Below are 24,428 nucleotides of genomic sequence, written 5' to 3' on the forward strand. Positions count from 1 at the left end.
TTAAAGGCCGTACGATGACCTTTGGTTGTAAATTTCTGTGTCATTTGGTATCCGTTGTGGAGAGTTGTCTCATTCGCAATCATACCACATCTTCTGTTTTTATATTTATGCTTTTACATCTTTTATTTTAAATTTATTCCTCTGTTTTTCTTCCATGTAACATGTGTTATACATTATAAAACATGTCTGCAGATAGAATAACCAAAAAGAAAAGATGTTAATTCTTTTTGTTTCCGTTCCGTGTTCCGTTCCGTTCCAACGTTATCCGTTTCCGCCGTTTAGCAACACCCCCCAAAAAAACATGCTGATTGCAGTGTGAATTTATTATTAATTTATGTCGATTATTTAGTGAATTAAATATTTGATATTCAGTTACATATCAATCTGCCCTTATTTCAATAGCGACTATATTCCTGGTCCGCGTAATTTACATGAGAAAAAAATAACTCATAAAATTTCAACATTTGCCGCGCTATCGAAAAATAATAGAGCAACGATGAGGAATTTTAGCTTTGTTGAGATTAGATATTTTGTTCAAATTGTATATTAAGAAAACGGAACCGATTTTCATATAATGATAAATTATAACGAGGATATGATACATGCAAAACACACGGATAAAAGTTAGTGTTCAATATTTACTCTTTCACAACTAACATCCGCATAAAGTGAAAGATGCACAAAATAATTTTATTTCTTGTTATTTACTTCATTTTTGTCAGTAGTTCATATTCTCAAACATTGAACGATACAAAGACTTTGAGGAGTAATCTTTTCACAGTGCGAAACTATGATGCAACAATTAGACCGAGACTTGACCAAAGCAAACCTGTCGATGTCAACATGTCCTTGTCTCTAATTGCTTTTGTACAGCTGAACGAAGCCGAGGGTAAACTTGTTACTACGGGAAACATCGATATTCACTGGACAGATGAACTACTGACATGGTCACCTGAAGATTATGGAGGAATTCGACAAATTTTTGTTCCGATGAATTTGATATGGAGACCTCGTTTGTTTCTCGAAAATGCGATTGAAGATTTAACACCGCTCGGTTCAGAAGACATTTTAGCCCAAATATTCTATAACGGAACTGTTCATTGGTTACAATACCAGTTGTTTGAAACTACCTGTATCCTAGATTTAGCCTCCTATCCGTATGATACTCAGAATTGCCAATTCAAATTTATAGTTTGGAGTATACATACAGATGATTTACGGCTCTATCGTGATTTCGGTCCAACTCTTCTTGGAGACGGATTTGACAGGCATGGTATTTGGGATATAACTGCGACTGCATATGAAAACATTAAAAAGAAATCCGAACCGCACGAAGTTGTAGTTGGTTTAATCTTTCAGAGAAAGTCTGCGTTTTATGTCTTAAATATGATTGTTCCTATAGTATTATTAGCACTCTTGAATAAATTTACATTCGTTGTACCTGTCGGCGGCGATAGAGTCGGCTTCACCGTGACCGCATGGCTTTCATATGTAGTATATCTCACCCTTATTGGAACTGAATTTTCAGTAAGAACGGATTCAATACCAGTTCTCAGTATATACCTTACAACACAAATTGTATCTGGCACTATAATTGTTTTACTGAGTGTATATCAGTATAAACTGGCAGAGAAATCGAAAGAGTTAATCATTATCAAGCGTTTTTGGAAGTTTTTCATCTTCGTAGCTGGGATAAATGTGAAAAATGATGATAAACCATACAAGATGAAATCCGAAGAAATTTTATCCGTCATGGATTTCTATTTCTTTTGGGGATTCTTAGGCGGATATTTATTTGAAACTATCATTACTTTTGTTCACTTATATTCTCAGCAGTAAAAATCAAGCGTGTCTAAATGATTTCAAAAAAGTGAACTGCTGCGAGATTGAATAAATAATCATATGATTTTTTTTCTTTTCTTTTTCAGTCCAAAAAAATCAAAAATGTTGAAGCTTGAAACCTTTTTGGACAGTGCAATAATACCGTAGTACAAATAAACAACACCACAATGCATAGTCCGAGATTACTCTGACTCCCACGGTCCCAGCTTGTCTGCCAAACCGGCGTGCCGTTGAACGTCAGAGCAATCTCGGACTACACAATGCATAAAGCAATGCACTAGTATTTAACTTTGAGTGCGAATAAAGATACCACTAGTTCAGTTTCACTGTCTTATGCGAGTATGTCTATTGTAGAATAAAGGATGAACGAGGGAGGGGCTGTGTTTGTTTACATTTTGAAAACACAAAATAAATGATTGAAAGTATTTTGAAAACACAATTTCATAAGAATGTAACTTTTTTATGTGTAACCGGATTAAAGTTAAAAAAAAGTGTTTTTTTAATTAAAGCAGAAGAATCCACAGTATTGATTTCTGAATCATGGCGATCTTTTTTTTAACTAGATGTGTGATGAATTATTACTGTAAGTGCGTTCATTTCTGATAAGGAATTTCAATACGCCAGTTTACGGGACGTTTTTATGGTATACTTTAGTCCATCGTCAACATGTAGGACATTAACCCCAAAAACGCTTTAACCAATTTGCATAAAACTTTGGTTAATTGTTTTTATTTATTGACCTGAGCTCCCTGTCCTTTTTTAAAAGTTTTAAATGATACGTTTTCGAGTTGCAGGGTTTTATTCATAGATAAAATGGGATTTTCCAGTTTTCAGGCAATAACTCAAAAATGCTTTCAGCAGTTCTCTCGACTGAAAAAAATGGTTTTAGTCGTTGAAAAGGGCCCAGGAGATTTTCCAGTGTAAAGGACATTAACACATGCTTACATAATATACTGTAACGTTTTTCGTTTATTACATGCATCACTTGGTTTTATGATCATGATATAATTGGATTAATTACTTAGCCGCATTAACTGTTATAAAGTAATCCCTTACAATCTATGTTTATCGCCTTCAATCAGATTGTACTTGTTATATGTCAAATCAATCATGTTAATCAGCTGGTGCCCTTTTTGCTAAGTTTATACAGGTGTCTAGGTTGACCTTAGGTTCAGTTGACCTTAGCTCCGGGCTCCGGGCTCCGGGCTCCGGGCTCCGGGCTCCTGTAATATAGCTCCTGTAGAATATTTCTTTGTTCAGAGTCATTTAACCATATTATAATTGAGATAATAGAGTAGTATAAAAGAGAGAAATAGTTGTAGATACGATATACGATATACGAGAGGAGACGATTTTGTGTACGAGAGGTGTATACTTACGATTTATGATTTACCACCGTATTGTTGAGCCTGCAGTTTAGATGTTGTAAATTTATATTACTGTTACATGTAGTTTGGATTTTGAATAATACAGTATTGAACTTTTAATCGACTTTGTGTTTATGTTAACTTGCAAGACTTCGTTCAGACTATACCAGGATCCATTTATTTATTTATGTGACCAGGATTCCCTTAATCACGCTACCAGTAGATTAAAAGGGTAACCCTGTTTAAAGAGTATACTTGGCATTTGTCGTTCCGTGTACGAGTGAAACTTAGACACCCAACAACACAACACAACACAAGAATACACACTTTAGTTTAAGTCCTCATACTTATACTACAGTTGCATCACGGCAAACTAACCAACGAAACTACTTATTCGTCACATTGGTGGCAGCGGTGGGATTTACTGTGTGTGACTTCAACGAACTTGCTAGAGATTACACAATGGAAACACCAAGAAGAACAACAAGGACATCAACTCAGGCTCCAACGCTCTCTCAGGTAAGGCAGAATTGCTTTAGAAATCAAGTTTCCCCAGCAGATTCTGGGTTAGGTAGTTCGCCTGCCACTGGACGCACTCTTAATGATATTCATTCGGAGACTATGCCAGAGGTCCGGTATCGCCGGAACATCGGGCACTGTTACCCAAGAAAAAATCATTATAGAGTTATCCAGGAGAGGAGCAATACGGAAAAAGACGGAGGAAATGGTTGGAAGAAATTTTGGCAAATATGGGTTATTTTGCTTTCACTTAGTAGCGGCCTCGTCGCATCAGCATGGATTTATTTTCCTAACAACCGGGTTGTACAGAAATCTCAGGAATACGTTATGATTGGGCTTTTGGTCATAATAGGACTATTAATTTGTACAATTGTTTTAAAACTAATATGGAATTCCGTTCTAAATGGTCAGAAAATAGACAACACTCCACCAACATGGTCCGAGAGGAGACGGAGGTCTGATGACAGTTGTAAAAAGTATATTTATAGGACTCCAGCTCGCACCATAATGGATGAAAGCGATACGCCCTATGACTCAGATGAAGTGCCCTCTTACTCCTGTCCTAGTCCTAATAGCCCTGTTTTTAACGGGCAAAGGAACACGGAAATGGAGTTATCCGGGCATGAATCGGAAAACATAGGCGCATCGACAAAACAAATTCAATCGCCAGATTTTCATAATCGGGCAAATGAATTAACTACGGATATGCCGAAAACCAGGTGTTTTCGTGTAAGAAATACTCGACCAGCAAACGAATACCCTGTCCGTAGAACGTTTTCCGGAGTTAGCGATGACGTTTGGAATGAATTTATCCAATACTTTGAGAATATATCCGAGCTAAATGTTTGGAATAACGAAAAGGCACGTAGGGTACTACTTAGTACTTTAAGAGGACAAGCTGAGACCTTTGCATACGGGATGCCATTAATTATTCAAAGAGATTATGAACGCCTGAAACAAAAGATGGAAGAAAGATTTGGACATACAGCGATGAAAGAGAGGTATGTCACGGAGGCAAAACTGAGAAAGAAACAACCAGAGGAATCCTTGAGAGATTTTGGTCAAGCTATTGAGGACTTGTACCGTAGAGCATATCCGGACACTCCAGAGATAGTAGAGGAAAACTCTATAAAAGCGTTCCTTGACAAGTGTGGTCAATCTGAAGATTTTCGCCTTGCCGTTAAGCGAACTAGACCTAAAACCCTGCAAGAGGCTGTAAATAATTCGATGCGAGAAGAATGTTTAAGAGCTGGGGAAAAGGACCTTGCAAAGGAATACAAACCAGTTCAGCGGCCAATATTTGAAGTTGGAGAGGGGAAAAGTAGTGCAACTGAAGAAAATGATGGAGTACAGATAGAACATGTTGACAGGAACATGGGACTCCATAATTACCCACGGAATAATGGAATTGGACCCCAAGTGAGGTCCTATAATCGTAATGGATGGCGTGGAAGAGGTAGACCCCAGAGTTTTATAAATCGTTCACAGAATTTCCGAACCCAAGGAGGTTATCGTAGAGACACTGGAGAAAAAGATTTAAACTAGATGTGATCGACACTGAAGGCCAGGTGTCGGTCAACCTTGGGCGGCCTATTAAAGAGGAAAATTTAATGATAAGTCAGAAATTGATTAGGAAACGTAAAAGAAAAAGACTTAAGGAAGGTAAAAATATATTAGATAGCTCTAGTAGCGATGGGTGTAATGCTTCCAGAAACCGAGGCCCTTGTTTTGGTGCCCCGGATAGACTGGAACGTGTTACTGCCCTAGCTCGAGTTAAGAGTACGGGTTGTATGATGGTACAAGGCAGAGTAGGAGGAGTTTTAGCCAATTGGAAGATAGATACAGGAGCTAAAAGTACATTTTTAACCAAAGAAACGTATGAATTGGTAGTAGATAAGCCAGTACTCCAACCCGTAGATATTAATTATGTTACGGCCAATGGACAGAGACTTGAATGTTTAGGAAAAGCTTCAATGACTTTGATATTTGGCAACAAAAGTTTTGAACATGAAATAATTGTAGGAGGTGTTAACAGTAACCTTATAGGTGAAGATTTCATTACAATGTACCGTTGTGTATGGGACCATGATGAGTCCTGCTTAGTAATCCAAGGTAGTCGAATACCGTTGGAAGCTTCAGACCGAAAAATGAGTTCTAGGCGGGTTATTGCCCTAGAGACTATCCTGGTGCCAGTTGGACATGAGGCCGTAATAAAGTCAGGTTTGACTAACCGGACAGGTATTACGGGTAAAGACAGCTTTGTAGGTATCCTAACTCCAGAAAAGTCTTTTCTAGAGAAACACTGCTTGGCAATAGCAAAAACATTAGTGGATGCGACTAACCAAATAGTATATACCCGATTGTACAATCCTGGACCAGTAGAAGTTAGAGTTTATAAGCATACCCATATGGCTTTATTTACTCCAGTTAGTAGAATCGGTCCTACTATTAATCTATGTCAGCCGAATCCAGCCCAGCATGTTAATCAAGTGACAATAGATACAGATACTAGTATAGTACCAGAACACTTACAATTAGTGTTTGAAAGAGGTTGTAAACACTTAAAAGGTGAACAAGTTGAAAAATTTAAGAAATTTATTTTAAAGAACCAAAATTGTTTTGCGAGACCAGGCGAAGTTGGGCGAACACACCTAGGGATTCACAAAATTAAGTTGAAAGACGAAAAACCAGTTAGAGAACCACCTAGACGGGTTCCGATGTTCAAAAGACAAGCAGTAGAAGATGAAGTAAAAAAATTAGAAGAACGGGGTCTTATAGAAAAGTCGATTAGCCCTTGGTCTTCACAAGTGGTAATGGTCCAGAAGAAAGATGGCAGTTGGCGCATGTGCGTTGATTACAGGAAGTTAAATGAAAAGACGGTCAAAGATGCGTACCCTCTGACGAGAATAGATGAAAATCTTGATGCCTTGGATGGAGCAGATTGGTATACTTCACTTGATCTTGACATGGCATATCACCAGGTCCCAATGGTAGAAGAAGACAAGGAGAAAACAGCGTTTGCTACCCCAAGAGGGGGTCTCTATCAGTTCACAACTATGCCGTTTGGTTTATGCAATGCGGCTAGTACATTCGAAAGAATAATTGAAAAGGCCCTTAGTGGATTGCAGTGGAAAATAGCGGTTTTGTACTTAAATGACATCGTTGTTTTTGGAAAAACATTAGAAAAACATTTTGAAAACATTGAACAGGTTCTAAGTAGACTCAGTGATGCTGGACTGAAGTTGAAACCAAAGAAATGCAATTTCCTACAGAAAGAGATACAATTTTTGGGGCATGTTGTTTCAAAATCAGGCGTAAAAACAGATCCAACAAAAGTCCAAGCTATAGAAAATATGAGAAAACCGACAACGGTGACTCAAGTAAGAAGCTTTCTTGGGCTATCATCCTATTACAGGAAGTTTATCAAAGACTACTCAAAAGTTGCTAAACCACTATTTGATTTAACTAAAAAGGACACACGTTTTATTTGGGACGAGGAGTGCGAAATTTCATTCCAAGAGCTGAAAACAAGATTAATTACAGCACCTATATTGGCTTATCCTCAGGCAAATGGGTCCGAGTTTATACTGGACACTGATGCCAGCGCTTATGCTATTGGGGCTGTACTTTCTCAAGTACAAGATGGAAAAGAGCGTGTAATTGCCTATGGAAGCCGATGTCTTGACAAACCAGAGAGGAACTATTGCGTTACCAGACGAGAAATGTTAGCAGTAGTCTACTTTACCAAATATTTTAAACATTATCTATTAGGCCGTGGTTTCAAATTAAGAACCGACCACGGTTCGTTAACATGGCTGCAAAATTTTAAAGATCCCGATGGACAAATACATAGATGGATCCAGCAATTAAGTCAATTTCATATGAAAATTGAACATCGACCTGGCAACCGACATGGTAATGCGGATGCGATGTCAAGATTAAAAACAGAAACAGGTATTTTCTGTAAACAGTGCGAAATGCCCTGGGATTACATCTATGATGGTCCGTGTCATATAGAAATCAAAGAGATGAAAGAAGGAGAGAAACGAAATTGTCCAGTGGACGCTATTACAAATTTAGGAGAATTTGAAAATAGCGATGATGAAGTAAATGATCATTGTCGCTCTAGCCCACAACAAATTTCCACTTCTTTTAGCGGGTTTTTGATCGGGCAAGACGACAGTGTTTCGGGAGAAACCTCAAAAATAAAGAGGGGGAGAAAACCAAACAGACCAAAACAAGCGAAACAAATACCGCAACCGGATACTGACTTAACCTTAGAGGTCATACGAGACAAACAAGAATCTGATTCAATTTTAAAACAAATCTTGAAATACAAAATTGAAGGAAGAAAGCCTGATTGGGGAGAGATAAGCTACGAGAGCGTACACTTAAAATATTGGCTTGCAAGATGGGAATCAATCGAAATAAAGAACGGAATTTTATGTATGTATTGGGAAGATGACACAAAGAAAGGGAGATGGAAAATATGCGCTCCAAATTCAATTGAAAAAACGATCCTCTGGTACCTACATGACACTAAAACAGCAGGACATTTAGGTATAAAGAAGACGTATGAAAAAGCCAAACTTTCACCATTTTATTGGCGAAATATGCAAGAGTCAATTAAAAGTTATGTAAACCAATGCGAAATATGTGGGGAACGAAAAAATCCTCCTAACAAGAAGAGACATTGTATGAAATCATATGTTGTAGGAGTTCCGTTTGAAAGGATTGCCACAGACATTGCAGGACCATTTCCTATAACTGATGATAAAAATCGTTATATATTGGTTGTCGGCGATTATTTTTCCAAACTTACAGAGGCTTATGCTATGCCAGATATTCAGGCTAAGACGGTTGCAAATATAATTTTTCGGGCCTGGATTAAAAGATACGGTTGTCCACTAGAAGTCCATTCAGATCAAGGAAAACAATATGAGAGCGCCCTGTTCAAAGAAATGTGTACCCTGCTAGAAATAAATAAGACAAGAACCACACCTTTTCACCCTCGATCGGATGGTATGATTGAACGTATGAACCGAAGTATAAATGATATGCTTTCAAAATATATAAAATCACAACAAAAAGATTGGGATCAATGCTTAGATTTTATAATGATGGCCTACAATTCAACGCCACACGAAAGTACAGGAATAAGCCCGTATAAATTAGTATTTGGTAGAGAAATGAGTTTCCCTATTAACATCATAACGGAACCAATAGAGGATATGTCCCAAGAACCAAAATATACATCAGAGTATGTTACTGAGTTAGAAGAAAGGCTACGGGAAGCTCATGATCTGGCAAGAAAACATTTGAAGAAATCAGCGGAAAGGCAGAAAATTTTATATAACACCAATGTAAAACGGCACAATTATGAGAAAGGGGATCTAGTATGGAGGAATCAAAAGAAAAATACACCAGGACTTAAATTAAAGATTGCCCGACAATGGACAGGACCATGGGTAATAATAGATAAGAAAAGTGACATTATTTTCAAAATTCAACATTCGAAAAACTCGACAGCTGTAATAATCCATGGAGATAATTTAAAACCTTACAAAGGAAATAAGAAAGCCACATGGTTCAAAGAAAATAATGAAGAAAGAACATCGGTAGAAATACCAAATCTCACCGAATTTTTAGTTATGACATCCCCCGGTCAACAAAATGATAAAAAGTCAGAAACACAACACCAATTAATAGCGGTTGACAGAGCTGATGATGTTAAATCAACTGAAGAAGAAGAAATAGGGAATAAAATGAAAGATGTCATAACTGATAGAGACGAATCTCATGATATGCCTGCCATGATTGCTGATGATGACCTGGATAACAGCCCGATTACTGAATCTCCCAAAATTACACGGAAACCACCCCGGTTGTTACGCAAACCAAAACTGGGGGAGAAAATTGTTCGTAAACAAGTGCAGACTCGTAGTACCAGATCGAGGAGAAACATTAAGTTACCATTGAGATATCAAGATTTTGTAGAGCCTATAATGGAAGAGGATAATTTTAAATACACGTGTAAAGATTGTGGGCAGGGATATGCCAATAAGAGAAATTTGAGAAGACATCGCAATCAAATTCATGAGAATAAAATAAAATATTTCCGTTGTTCTGTCGGGGAATGTGAGAAAACTTATTTCAGACGTGAGTACCTTATATTACATTTACAGTCTGCACATCATATAAAACGAAATGAGGCTAAGGAGCAAGCACAGAGAGCATTACATGAAACCGGAAATAGGAGTGAGGTGAATTCCCCTAGAAAGGAGGCTAAAGAGCAGAGTAATGTTCATGGGCCTGTTGCAAGTACAAGTAAGACCCCTACTACAAAACAGTCAGATAATTCGGCCTCCTCATCAGAACAAGACAACTATGTAGATTTTATCGACTTACATGCAGACAGCAGTGAATTCAATCCTGAAGTAGAAAGAACCCGTAGCGAAGAAAATATTCCGGAAACAAATACGAAGATAGCCGAGGATACATTTTATGAACATGATAAACTTTTAGACAGTTTAGAGGAAATTTCCAATGACCTAGATGAACAAGTAATGGATACCGAGTCGCTTCCAGGTTCTTCAGGACTCTGCTCTCCACAAGAAAAACAAGAAAATGAGGATGTAACTGAAACAGTGGAAACCATTAGTGTATCCCTTGTTACAACAAGGATGTATTTGGGAGAAGATCTGTTATCGGAACGGAGGGAACATGTCTTTTCCTCGTCATTACATAACGATCCCCGGGAGATGGACTGGGAATTATTCTTTGAGGGTGTACAAGAAGAAATACAGGCACATGCCCGCGATGAACACCGACGACAGGCTGATGCAGATATTCTTAGAAATTAACAATGAACAATAGTCATGATTTATAAATGTTTTCATTTTTTTTTATTAGTAGTAGTAAATACATGTATATATACAGTGAAAATTGGTATAGTAGGAATTTAAACTTTATTTGGTACACGAGACCCTAAACATGTTGTTATGGTGTCACGGAGTCCTTTAAAAGTACAAATTGGTGCACGAGACCCTAAACATATTGTTATGGTGTCATGGAGCCCTTTAAACAACGATTACTAAAAAGTTTTAAATCTAAATTATAGACTTAAAATATATCATTGTCAGCATTAGTTAGTAAATATATTTTGTTATTTTTTTTTGTTTTGATAGGTGCCTATAGATTTATTTTTTTTTGTATCGCAAATATTATTTGTTTTTTTAGTCGTTTTTAAAGTCGTTATGAAAATTTGGAACCTGTGACCCTACTTTTTGCTTGGTGTCAATCGGAACAATTTTCATTTTTAAGTTAATTTTGGATCCCAAGGTTTTTTTTTTTCATGTTCCAGTGATAGTGAGGATATCACTAAGATGAGTTATTTTTAATGTTTTATTATTTGTTTTAAGGTGCAAAAACTGAACAGTGGAAGTTCAGGGCTAAGAGGGGGGCTGTGTAACGTTTTTCGTTTATTACATGCATCACTTGGTTTTATGATCATGATATAATTGGATTAATTACTTAGCCGCATTAACTGTTATAAAGTAATCCCTTACAATCTATGTTTATCGCCTTCAATCAGATTGTACTTGTTATATGTCAAATCAATCATGTTAATCAGCTGGTGCCCTTTTTGCTAAGTTTATACAGGTGTCTAGGTTGACCTTAGGTTCAGTTGACCTTAGCTCCGGGCTCCGGGCTCCGGGCTCCGGGCTCCTGTAATATAGCTCCTGTAGAATATTTCTTTGTTCAGAGTCATTTAACCATATTATAATTGAGATAATAGAGTAGTATAAAAGAGAGAAATAGTTGTAGATACGATATACGATATACGAGAGGAGACGATTTTGTGTACGAGAGGTGTATACTTACGATTTATGATTTACCACCGTATTGTTGAGCCTGCAGTTTAGATGTTGTAAATTTATATTACTGTTACATGTAGTTTGGATTTTGAATAATACAGTATTGAACTTTTAATCGACTTTGTGTTTATGTTAACTTGCAAGACTTCGTTCAGACTATACCAGGATCCATTTATTTATTTATGTGACCAGGATTCCCTTAATCACGCTACCAGTAGATTAAAAGGGTAACCCTGTTTAAAGAGTATACTTGGCATTTGTCGTTCCGTGTACGAGTGAAACTTAGACACCCAACAACACAACACAACACAAGAATACACACTTTAGTTTAAGTCCTCATACTTATACTACAGTTGCATCACGGCAAACTAACCAACGAAACTACTTATTCGTCACAATACTATATCTATTTTCTTGTAAAATTATACACTTTTTGATACACAAGTCAGTCTTGATTTATGCATAATTAATATATTGAACTTCAAGTATTCTATTATTCCTGTGCATATTTATTAAAATGATTTGGCCTTGTATGTATGTTTCTTTTTAGCTCACCGGGCCCGAAGGGCCAAGTGAGCTTTTCTCATCACTTGGCGTCCGTCGTCCGGCGTTAAATTTTACAAAAATCTTCTCCTCTTAAACTACTGGGCCAAATTAAACCAAACTTGTCCACAATCATCATTGATGTATCTAGTTTAAAATTTGTGTTTTTTGACCCGGCCAACCAACCAAGATGGCCGCCATGGCTAAAAATAGAACATAGGGGTAAAATGCAGTTTTTAGCTTATAACTCAAAAACCAAAGCATTTAGAGCAAATCTGACGGGGTAAAATTGTTAATCAGGTCAAGATCTATCTGCCCTGAAATTTTCAGATGAATCAGACAATCCATTGTTGGGTTGCTGCCCCTAAATTGGTAATTTTAAGGAAATTTTACTGTTTTTTGTTATTATCTTGAATATTATTATAGATGGAGATAAACTGTAAACAGCAATAATGTTCAGCAAAGTAAGATTTACAAATAAGTCAACATGACCAAAATGGTCAGTTGACCCCTTTAGGAGTTATTGCCCTTTATAGTCAATTTTTAACCATTTTTAGTAAATCTTAGTTAACTTTTACAAAAATCTTCTCCTCTGAAACTACTGGGCCATATTTTACCAAACATAGCTAGAATTATTATAAGCCTATCTAGTTTAAAAATTGTGTTTTGTGACCTGGCAAACCAACCAAGATGGCCGCTACGGCTTTAAATAGAACATAGGGGTAAAATGCAGTTTTTGGCTTAAAACTCAAAAACCAAAGCATTTAGAGCAAATCTGACAAGGGGCTAAAATTTTTCATCTGGTCATTATCTATCTGCCCTGAAATTTTTAGATGAATCGGACAACCCTTTGTTGGGTTGCTGTCCCTAAATTGGTAATTTCAAGGAAATTTTGCTGTTTTTGGGTTATTATCTTGAATATTATTATAGATAGAGATAAACTGTAAACAGTAATAATGTACAGCAATTTAAGACTAAAAAATAAGTCAAATTGACCAAAATGGTCAATTGACCCCTAAGAAGTTAATGTCCTATATAATCAATATTTTACAATTTTCATAAAATTTGTAAATTTTTCCTAACATTTTCCACTGAAACTACACGGACAAGTTCATTATAGATAGAGATCATTGTAAGCAGCAAGAATGTTCAGTAAAGTAAGATGTACAAACACATCACAATCACCTAAACACAATTTTGTCATGAACTGTCTGCTTCCTTTGTTTAATTCACATATACCAAGGTGAGCGACATAGGCTCTTTAGAGCCTCTAGTTTAATCTACTAGTAGATCACAACCGAAATGAATGACAGACGGACACATATACAAAACTTGATGAATAATTGAAATCAAGATATTTGCGTTAAACGCAAACAAATGAAGAAATATTTCAAAAAAAAAGTTGTGAGGCGCCAGAGACGTATTATGTGTCTCTGGTGGCGCTAATACGCTTCCGTACAAAACACCCCACTTATTTCTGTAATATTTTTCAACCCTGAAACTTTTGTGTTGGTTAGTTGTCTCATTAGTGAATACAAATTTAACATTTTATTTGTGACAAACTGTTTTCAGTTCAATGATATTTGAAATATCCTTTGAAATCTAATTGGAAACCTTTTATATTGCCTCACACTCTCAACTGACCTATTGCCTGTTCTGTTCGTGATTTCTTGTTCTGAGACTCCTGCCTGGTATAATGTCGTGGCAAATGTCCTTTTATCAGAGTGGTTTGTAAAATACACTTCTATACCGGCTTCTGCCCACATTGTTTTATGCCGATATTAAATAATTTGTTCACCAAACTGTATACTTCTTTTTATTTAGGTGTTTGACTCTGGGAACATGAAATATCAGTAATCACAAGTGTGATTTTCATCTCCTTAACACTTCTTTGGTACCCATGCAGACAGTGTTATAGCAGTCTAAGAGTAGAACAACAAGAAATTAGTACATTGAGAGGCAGGATTGCCAGCAAGACAACAGTGATCAGGACACATATGCTGTACATAGTAATGGCAACCAGGAACAGATCATCCGACAATCTGTCGTAGTGATAGCCGTCCGGTGATACAGTTTGCTAGTTTGACCTGTCTTGAGCTTATATAATACTATAGACAGAAACGTATATATGTCTCTGATTAAGATGTGTAGGAAAATTTTGAGTCAAAAGTTCGAGAATGAACCTCAAATCTCAGCTGGTCTATTCTGTCGAATTTCAATAGACGCTTGAGACTTTTTAATCCATACTATTAAATCAACTTTTTGTAATGATAGTTTTCTGTTTGATTTATTCCAAATTTTATACATTGTATAAACACATGTGAATTGTTGACAACTGTTTCTCACTAGATGTCATTTGCTAACTTGTGTAGGTTGAGTTGCCGTCTCATTGATCTAAGGGAGCTACCATTTGATTTTTATGCGGGGGATAGGATGAAAAATTTTGTCTTGCATTTTGTTTAGCTGTAATCTCTGTCCTGCCTTTTTATTTTTCACTCTGTTCGGTCCTGCATTTTTTTTTGTTTATCCTGACTTTTTTTTACCTAAATTGTCGTCCTGACTTTTTTTTTTTGCAAGTGTCTCATCCTGCCTTTTTTTTTTACTCAAAACTCCTGTCCTGCCTATTTTTTTTCAAATTTCATCATTGTTTTTGTTAAGCCTAGACAACTTGAATAATACCTTGTTGTGATAACAGAAAGTATCATGTGTATGTCTGATCATTCTGCTAATATAATTTTAAATAAATAACAAGAATGAGTCCATAGGATAACGATGCCCCACTCGCAATATCATTTTCTATGTTCAGTGGACCGTGAGATTAGGTTAAAAAATCGTATTTGAAATTTAAATTAGAAAGATCATATCAAAGGGAACATATGTACTAAGTTTCAAGTTTCAAAACCTACCTAGACTTGAACCAGAAGCGTGACAGACCCGACAACATAATGCTCCTCTATTATCTAGGGGCAAAAAAATTTAATGATGTGGTATGATTGCCAATAAAACAACTCTCCATAAGAGACCAAATGACACAGAAATTAACAACTATAGGTCATTGTACAGCCTTCAACATTGGTATAAGCCCATATTACTTAGTTAGCAAATTCCTATTTACATTAAGAGTTATATCAATAATTGTCATTGATGGTTGATGATAGTATTTCTAAGATATCATATGTTCAGAAATGTACAGAATTTTAAATCTCTCCTCAAAACACACATTTACACATTAATTTTGGATTTATGTGGTTAATAACTTCATGCTTAATTTCTTTAAAAAGAGGGACGGAAGATACCAAAGGGACAGTCAAACTCATAAATCGAAAATAAACTGACAACGCCATGGCTTAAAGTGACATCTTGTTTTTTTTTTCTCAGGCAAGGGTCACCACACTTTAGAATTATAGGGAGAAGGACTTCTCTCTGGCAGCCAAACACTGCAAACAGGGAGAATTGGCACCCTAACAGGAAGATTTCATGGACATTTGAAGGATAAGGCTAAGAATCTATAACCTTGTTGTTATTTTTCAAAGCATTTTTGCATGACAACTGCTAAGGTGGTATTTTACTTGTTTTATCTATGTTTAGAGCAACTATGTTATGTTGAGAACCATAATTTAGCATATACCATTTATTAATTTTAGTTCACATCATAATATAAATAAACCTGTTTACTAAGTTTGAAGTAGATGTGACCACAACTTCCTGGATAATAATCTTGACCAAAAATTGTTACCTGATACTGAATGAATGGCCAGGATAACAAAGGAACACAACAGAATAGAAAACATAAGGCCTCTTACTATCAAAAGTGCTTTCTACCCCTTGAAAGTCTATATACATATGGTAGAAGATAACTATATGATTGGATCTGACAATGCTTAGTCTATTTTTGTTCTGGTAATTATAACATCAGCCAATGAAATATGTGCTTTCAAATTTTTGAAGGTGTGCATTATAATGACAAAACCAAAGAATCAAGAAAGGTCTCTAAACGGAAAGTAGAACATTAGTGTGGAAACATAGTCCCTTTTTTTTTGAATCAGAAAGAGAACAAAATACTAAAAAAATAAATTCCTATCAGAAATTGTAAAAATTAAGTTGCAGACCTCATGTTTTATAAATTTTAATTTCGTCATTTTTTTATTTACATCAACACAATACTAAGGTTCATAACCTGAAGCTCACAATCACAAAACTTAAAAATATCATTCACACATTATCTATAAAAATAATGTAAATCACATTTAAAACATACATTCAACAAAAAAAACCTTTCATCATAAAATACACTCTCCACTGTGTACAAATCTTATGAATGTAAAAATGTCATGAAATCATCATAATGAAAATATGATTTATAAATTTGTATGTACAAATTCCATATAAATTTGTTATAAATCAGAATAAATTTCTAAAATACACTTTACATTCACTGGCCTTTTACTGCAAGCAACCACATGTATCATTATTCAGAAGTAAAGTTTATATCAGGCAATGAACAGATGAATATGAAATATTAAAAAAACAAACTAAAGTACAATTTGATAAGCACTGATCAAGATTTATGGATGTTTTTTTTTTTACTAAGTCCTTCATAGTTACTTTCTATAAGGCCAACAAAATAATATGTGTTGGACCTGTTAAAACTTTGAAAAACAAAGGAAGATAGGTACAGATTTTTTTATTTTACTATTTTTTCTTTTACATTGAGTCTACGGGAGGGACATTCTGACTTTAACAGTGCTTAAAAAAAAATTCCGGTAGGCTATCTTTACGCTTAAAAAATATTGACGGTATGGGATTAGGAAATACACATCTTATTTTATTAGGCCTAAAAGTTCTTCTGGAGAAAATCTATCAGTGAATGAAACAATGTACATTTTAAAATCATTACGATTCCCAATGTTTGAATGAAGAATGAGACATTAAACTCCCATTGGCTTGAACACAGGTCGTATATAACCCTGCTGTCTTATATATGATATGGAGGCATATAATTAAATCAATTTGTGTCATGTTATAATTTATCCTGTCAATATAAATTTGTTTTTACGCTTAATTACTCTCAATATGGAAATTCCTGCTATAAAATTGTTCTAGAAAAAATATGTAGAAATTTGTTAAGTTTTTATCACAGTTATTAAGCACTTAAACAATACAACCTCTCAACCATTGCACTTAACGTGTTTCTACTATACATCTAGAATCTAGAATTAAACTTTCCTCCATTTTATTTCTGCCCTAAAATATATGCATGTTGTTAAGTTTCCATTTTATTTTTTGTATAAAAATGTGGTTTAAAAAAATGTTTTTTCTGCTGGTTCACTAAAAGCACAACCTTTTTGTATAATTTTTTTAAAGTGTTCAGAAATTCAAAATAAAATGTCCAATTTGTTACAAAAATTACAAAAATGATCTCAGTTCCTGAAACCAACAACATATGAAATGTCATGTAACAACTGCATTTGATTAAATATACAAATTTATGCAAATGAGGTAATAAATTTGCATGAGCAGAGGAAAACAACAGTATAATACATCTGATAAAATGTAAACAACCAAACTGATCACTAACAACAGTACATGACGATATGTCACATGACAACACGTCACCTGACAATAAGTCACATGACAATAGGTCACCTGACAATTAGTCAAACAACCATCTATATCTAGTTGAATAACACAACAAAGGTATAAACAAATTTTGGCAAAATATATATTTGTATTGTCACAGATAACATACAGTAAATCCTTATTTTAAGGACTAAATGTGGCGTTTTTATTTCTTTATTCATATTTTTTCTCTCTTTTGTTTATTTTTCACTCCATTATCCTATTCTTATTTTTTTTAATTTTAGCATTTCCAAAGCCTCATTTTTTATAAGCAAACATGTATTAATATTTTTTTTTTACCTTAATTTCATTATTTAAAACAAATGAGGTTTAACTGTACATGTATTCTAATCTTTTAAATCTTACAGGTTAATCTGAACATCCTGCATCAACAGAAATGATGACAAAGCAATTAGTTACAAATAAAAAAATCGAGGTCATACAAAATGGATAAAAAATGTGTGAAAGACTGATGCTACAACCATGATCACAAAGTCAATTACTTCTGTCACCATACAAAACCAATTAATAGAACAACCTGGCAGTTAGCTTCATTAACATCATCTTAAAGCAATGTCAAAAAGCTGTAAGATTTATTTTGATGAGGTAAATTGGTCATCATAATAATTACTTTTTATGAAACAATATGAAAAAATATGAACTGAATGATAAAAACAATGAAAACCATAAAAAAAGTCATTTTTATATTAAAACAAATGCAAGACTGACATTCGTGGTTAAAAACAGATCTTTTTGCCCCTAAAAGTAAGGCTATATTGTGTCTGATGAGAAAGGTGTATTTATAGCACCAAATTTATAACTATTTGTCTAAGCAGACATTTTACAACCAGTGGTTATAAATAAATGAAAAAAATGGAGGACTTCTGATTGGTCCATCACAACCTAATGTGGTCATGGTAACCATTATATTGAACACAATATCAAGGTCATATAACTTGTCCTTGGATTACACTTGTGTATGAAGACGATCAATGTTCAATGGTGTTCTTTCATTGTTTTCATCCCCACTTTCATCACTAAAGTTCACTTCGCTATCTTCAATTTCACAAAGTCCTGAAATGTCTGACATTGAAGCATTTGTTGACGTATAACCTCCCATAGAATCAATCATGGATGATCGCACATTGTATTCACTGTCTGTAATGTTTCCTTGGAGACCAAGTAATGGTTGTTGTGATGGAAACCCATAATGCACCACTTCATCATTGTCATCCAAGTCATCCTCACTTAACTGACAAACACGATTTTCTCCTCCTCGAAATTCTTCCGGAGGATCGGGGAAATTATCATTGTCACTGTACTCATCACGAGATTCATCATTTAAATTGTACATTGGTAAATAATTATTTGGATGCTGACCGAAATTGTGTTCTGGAAGCTCGTAACTCATGTCTTGATTTGGTGAATCATCATTGTTTACATATTGAGAAAATATTTCTTGATAATTTGGTGGATTTAAGTAATGGTCGGTGTCACCCTCATTGTCTGCATATTCTGAGTCACCAACATATTCAGATTCGATCATTTCTCCATCGGTGTAAACGTCATTATTGTAATGGTGTTGCAGACAATCAGCATGTTCATTAGACTCGTTACTATGGGGACTAGAACTTGGTGAGTCAGGACATTCTCTGTTTGGTACTTCACTGATATTTGGTAAAGATGGACGAGGGGCCCAGTCTGAAGCATCCCAGTGATAATCTGAAAAATAATCACAAGAAAAGATGTTGAAACAGTTATGGCATGGCATAAATAAAATTGTGAATATTTCTTTACTAACGAGCAGTTTCGATATTATATTATATAACATATCATTTCACAAAGCAGAAATATGTTAAGCGGATTAAAGTCTTGTAAAATTTACTGATACTTAAAATCAAATAGGTAAACTGTGTATAGTTGAACTGAAACCAAACTATCTACTTGAAAATAGAATTAGATTTTTTATTAATTGAAGGATCTGTCAATACAGAATACATTAACACTGATTCAAGAAATTTATAGTATGTATTGTGGCAAATAAATATTTTAGTTAGCATTTTCTTATGCAGGAATTTATAAAGCTACTGATTTGACTCTAAATTACAACACTTTTTCAAAATAGCCTCTAGGCAGGACTTAATACATAGCTACTGATAGGAATCTTGCCTTCTTTAAATTAAGGTTGGACTACAGGCGATGCAATTAGTTTTAGGCAACAGCTAATAAAAATTTAATAAACAATATAAATTGTAATGTACTATAATGTTAGACAACAAACTTATGCAGAGTATGGATTAAATTGGTCTAAATATTGCTGTCTAGCAAACAGTGGCTTATACAATGTAATTGATTTTTATGAGTTTCGCCCAAAACAATATCTAAATGAAAAGAAAGGAAACTCAACACTTTCAGTTTACAAGATTCATTTTTTGAGGAAACAAGCATATAACTTAAAACTTAACTTAACTTAATTATAATGGGGGTTTAAGATTTAAAGTACGAAATGCAGTTTGTAAGGTATATTATTATTTCTTCTAATGACTGCAGCTACCTTATACTATTGTATACAAGTTACAATTGGATTTTACAATAAAAGAAAATTGAATAAAGAAATTAATATCTTGTGCTTGAGGAGTTAATTTTACAAACATTCAAAAATAAAAGTCTAAACTACTTTCAATAAACATTAACATCATACAGGTAACTATAGTAACTATATAGTCCTTTCATTGCATCATATGTTTCTATATAACATGTTGTTTTTTTTAAATTAATCGTACAAGAAATATCAAGAGGTTGTAAAATATTACTACTTTTGCTCTAGAAATATGACAGTATTTTCTCCATACATTATAAAAATTCAAAATTTCTTATCATGCTATCAATATTTTTTTCATTTAAAAAACCTGATAAAGACATTTTTTTGGATAAAACTAGCAGTTTGTTCTAGCAGAAATGATAACACATACCTCGTCAATAAAAACATAAAAATACATTTACCAAAATGTTCAGGATTACCATAGGTAAATGGTTCTAGCAGAAATCACCAAGAGATATATAGAAAACCCCAATTTATATAGAAATGTAATATTTCCAAATATGTGTGAAAATATAATATCATGCAATATACACAGAAAACGTAATAATAAAGGCAGAACTTAAATAGATACTGCAAGATAGTTACTAGAATTGTAATAAATAATAAAACATGCGAAATGGAAATTCTGCTTAGAAATACAATATAGCTTTTGTTAGACATATGCCAAATCTGTTGCTTAAGTTATACCCCTAAACTGATATATCTAATGTCAAGATTTTTATCTATTCAAATGGCCAAATTTTTGGTATATTTTCTTATTTATTCTTTTTGAGGTTTTCCAAAAGCAACAGATATTGACTTATATCATGGATGAAGCCAAGCGTAAAGAGCATGCCTAGCTCTGATTGGCTACCTTTTCGCTTCTTTCGTCTACCTGATTTTGATGCAGCTGCATGGAAAAAGAAGTGTTGTGTTATCACATTGGCAATATATCATGCAGAATGACTTTTTACTATTTTAAAATATAAAAAAAAACATGGACTTTTAAAAATATTGGAAAATTAAAAAAAAAAAAAAAAAAAATTGTTAACACCCAATGCCTCAACTTGGTAAAAATACAGTAAAATTTTCTACTGTAATGTTTTTTAATATTACATTCTGTGTAAAACAATGTATTCCCTTTTTATTTATTAACAAAAAAATCATTCTACATATAACAAGATTCAGTATTTGTCTCTATAAGAACCATATCCCGGGGGAGTACTAGCAAACACGGTTTTAGGTTGTCATAGAGAATATATCAATTATTATAAAGTGAAAGAAATCAAAGTATGATGAGTGCTATGATGATCTGATCAAATTTAAAACATGTGATGAAATTTATTATCTGCTCCAGGAAAATTTAGGCTTTGTCCTTTTTTTTTTTAGTATGTATCATACAAATGTCTTTATGTACAGACAAAATATTTTCTAGCTTAACACAACTACGGTATTCGTCTACTTGAATAATATCTAAAATAGGGGGAGAATTTTGTGATTTAATATAACAATCTGTTTGTTTTTGCTGTCAGTTTGCCCTAGAGATAATATACATATGTGTATACATTTGAGGGAGAAATTATAATTAGGGAGAATTTTGAACACATTTTCCTGCAGTCCACCAAAAATTCTGAAACCAACAAAGCTGCGAATGAATTCATGCAAAAGCTGAAACCTCCCTCAAAACAGTTAATTAAATAAATAAAACAAAAGGAATTTTAAATTTTGGAAATTTAGTTGTACACAATTTTGTTTCTTACCAAGTGTTCAAACGAGAAGTGGTGTATCTATTGTATACATGAGAAATAAAAAAATATCTTTAAATGACAAGCTCGTAATATTTAAGGCGATAAATAACATCCAGCAATGCATTTCAATTATATTTCAATTTAAACAGCAACAAAAACTTACATTTTACACAGAGTAATACAATATATGAAACATGATATGTGTGCAGTGATTACAATGATACGATGAGCTAGCCCCGATGATTCAAAAGTTCCTTTAAAGCTAAATTCATTAAGCTAAAGCGTGTGTAGACCTATTGATAAACAGGGTGCTATATTATAGTTCAGATTTATCTACTAGTGATGAAAACATTTGTTCTAGTGAATTTTTATCAAAGAAAAGTATAAAAAAGTTTTGATTGCAAATTTGTATACCAGTTGTGTAGTGATTTTGATTCAATATTTTCTAAATTTTTTCAACATTCAATAACCAGTGAATTTTGAATTGCATCATAAAACTATTTCAAAATACCCCATATTGGTATACTATTTGTGTTGCAATTTGAAAGAAAAAAATTTATTATTAAAGACATTAAAAAAGATAGATCCGATTCCTAAAAGAAAAGCTTTAGATATTCTTTATTAAATTTCTATCAAATTTTAGAAAATATATATATAAAATATTATCAATAATTATTTCAATGATACCATTGTAAGCCTAGCATACAATGAATAAGCTGTGGCATCAAGTCAAACCATCCCATGTGATCGTAATCATGATTAATACACATGATAACATTGATAATTATGATTATAGGTAATCTCACCTGGTTCATCCTCGGATTCTGATACAGGTAAACTGCTAAATGAGACATTATCTGGTGGTCCTACTTGTGGACCAGGGATATTCTTAATGTACAGTTTCTCAGGATGATTTTTATCTGTAAATCATAAATAGGTCATTTTAAAATAACAATAGCTAATTAATATAGCAGTTATATCACTTATAATACAAAACATTAGATAATTGTTAACACAAAGATAATGTTTTGTGTAAATTTGCTTGTCTTAATGATGTTTTCCGTTATTCATTTATCTATGTCAGTTTGAATAAGTCTTTTTGAATTGTCTGCCTTTGTACATTCTTCTCAATGACAAAAAAAAAAAATCAAATATGAATACTCCTTATTCAACAAAATACCATGACTGAGAATGAATTGTTATGACAAGTAATGTTCTTATAAATACATCACCTGTAAAATGACAAGTTATATTCTTATAATTCTAAATAAACAAGGTATACCTGTATGTTCCAGCATATTATCCATCTCCCATGGTGTCTTCTGTATAGAGTCTGTATCAGACGCAGGATTGGATGAAGGAAGAGGTGCTAGAGATGGCGCCTGACTAGCAACCATTCGAGGTAGTGGGGCAAATGTTTGTAAATACTCAGCATAATATGGAATGTTTTGAATGTTTTCTAACTCGTCAGCCGCACTTCCGTAATTTCTAACATTGTCAAAGTTATTTAAAGTGTTAAGGGAATCATGGTTGCTGGGAGTGTATGACGCTGGTCTGTCTGGCACTGGTGGTGGTCGTGGACTCGGAGGTGGATGAGTGATATCAACATTACTTTTCTTTATGCCATTTTTACAATTATCTTCCTTTAACGAACGTAACATTACGTCTGTTTCGTCAGTTGGGATCCCCAATGTGATGTTACCATAGCGACTGTTTTGACGACGTCTGATACATTGGATGGCAACAAATAGGAAAGCAAGAACAATTATTCCACCAGCAACTCCTGAAAGATAATGAAAAAGATTTTAAATGATTTTATCAAAATGATTTTTTTATAAAAATATATATTTGTCATTAAGAAGTTATTTCTTAACATACCTATGTATAACTCATCATCCATGTTACTTGCAGTAGCTACAACTAATAGAGAAATGCAGAAAAATATACAATATTTTTTTTTTAAATTGCATTAATTAAATGTTCAACCAATCACAAGAAGATAATAAGTTTTTCACATGTTTAAAATAAACAGGCCATATGTTATACTTTACCTTGTTTTGACAACACTTAATTTAACACTGTAATTAGTACTTTTTTTTTTCAACATATCCATTTCAAATAAAAAAATATAATTATTTAGAATTTAAAAAAATATTTTATATTCAATTTTTTAGAAATATAATGGATTGTGCATATTTTTTTTAAATGCATTTACTGCAAATTATGATGTAAAAATAATCAGCTTAGTGGCGAAACTCTTCAATCTTACATTTTAAAAGGATCTATTTAAAATTTAAAACTTCCTAATTTTTATAAATTTATAAAATTCCAT

At 33.8% G+C, this 24,428-nt stretch overlaps 1 protein-coding gene across 1 annotated transcript in view; it reads right to left on the minus strand.

The window, feature by feature from the left end:
- Positions 1-16,258: 16,258 nt before the first annotated feature.
- LOC134697715 (protocadherin Fat 1-like) overlaps positions 16,259-24,428 on the minus strand; it is a 133,322-nt gene continuing 125,152 nt past the window's right edge. Inside the window, exons 33-36 of the mRNA XM_063560000.1 lie at positions 23,379-23,879; positions 22,903-23,016; positions 21,223-21,258; positions 16,259-19,489 (exon numbers count right to left, since the gene is read on the minus strand). Of these exons, the coding sequence (XP_063416070.1) occupies positions 18,735-19,489; positions 21,223-21,258; positions 22,903-23,016; positions 23,379-23,879 (1,406 nt within the window). The 3' untranslated portion in view covers positions 16,259-18,734. The remainder of the gene's footprint in view (positions 19,490-21,222; positions 21,259-22,902; positions 23,017-23,378; positions 23,880-24,428) is intronic.

The sequence above is a fragment of the Mytilus trossulus genome, chromosome 14 (genome assembly GCF_036588685.1).
Source record: "Mytilus trossulus isolate FHL-02 chromosome 14, PNRI_Mtr1.1.1.hap1, whole genome shotgun sequence".
Lineage (NCBI taxonomy): Eukaryota > Metazoa > Mollusca > Bivalvia > Mytilida > Mytilidae > Mytilus > Mytilus trossulus.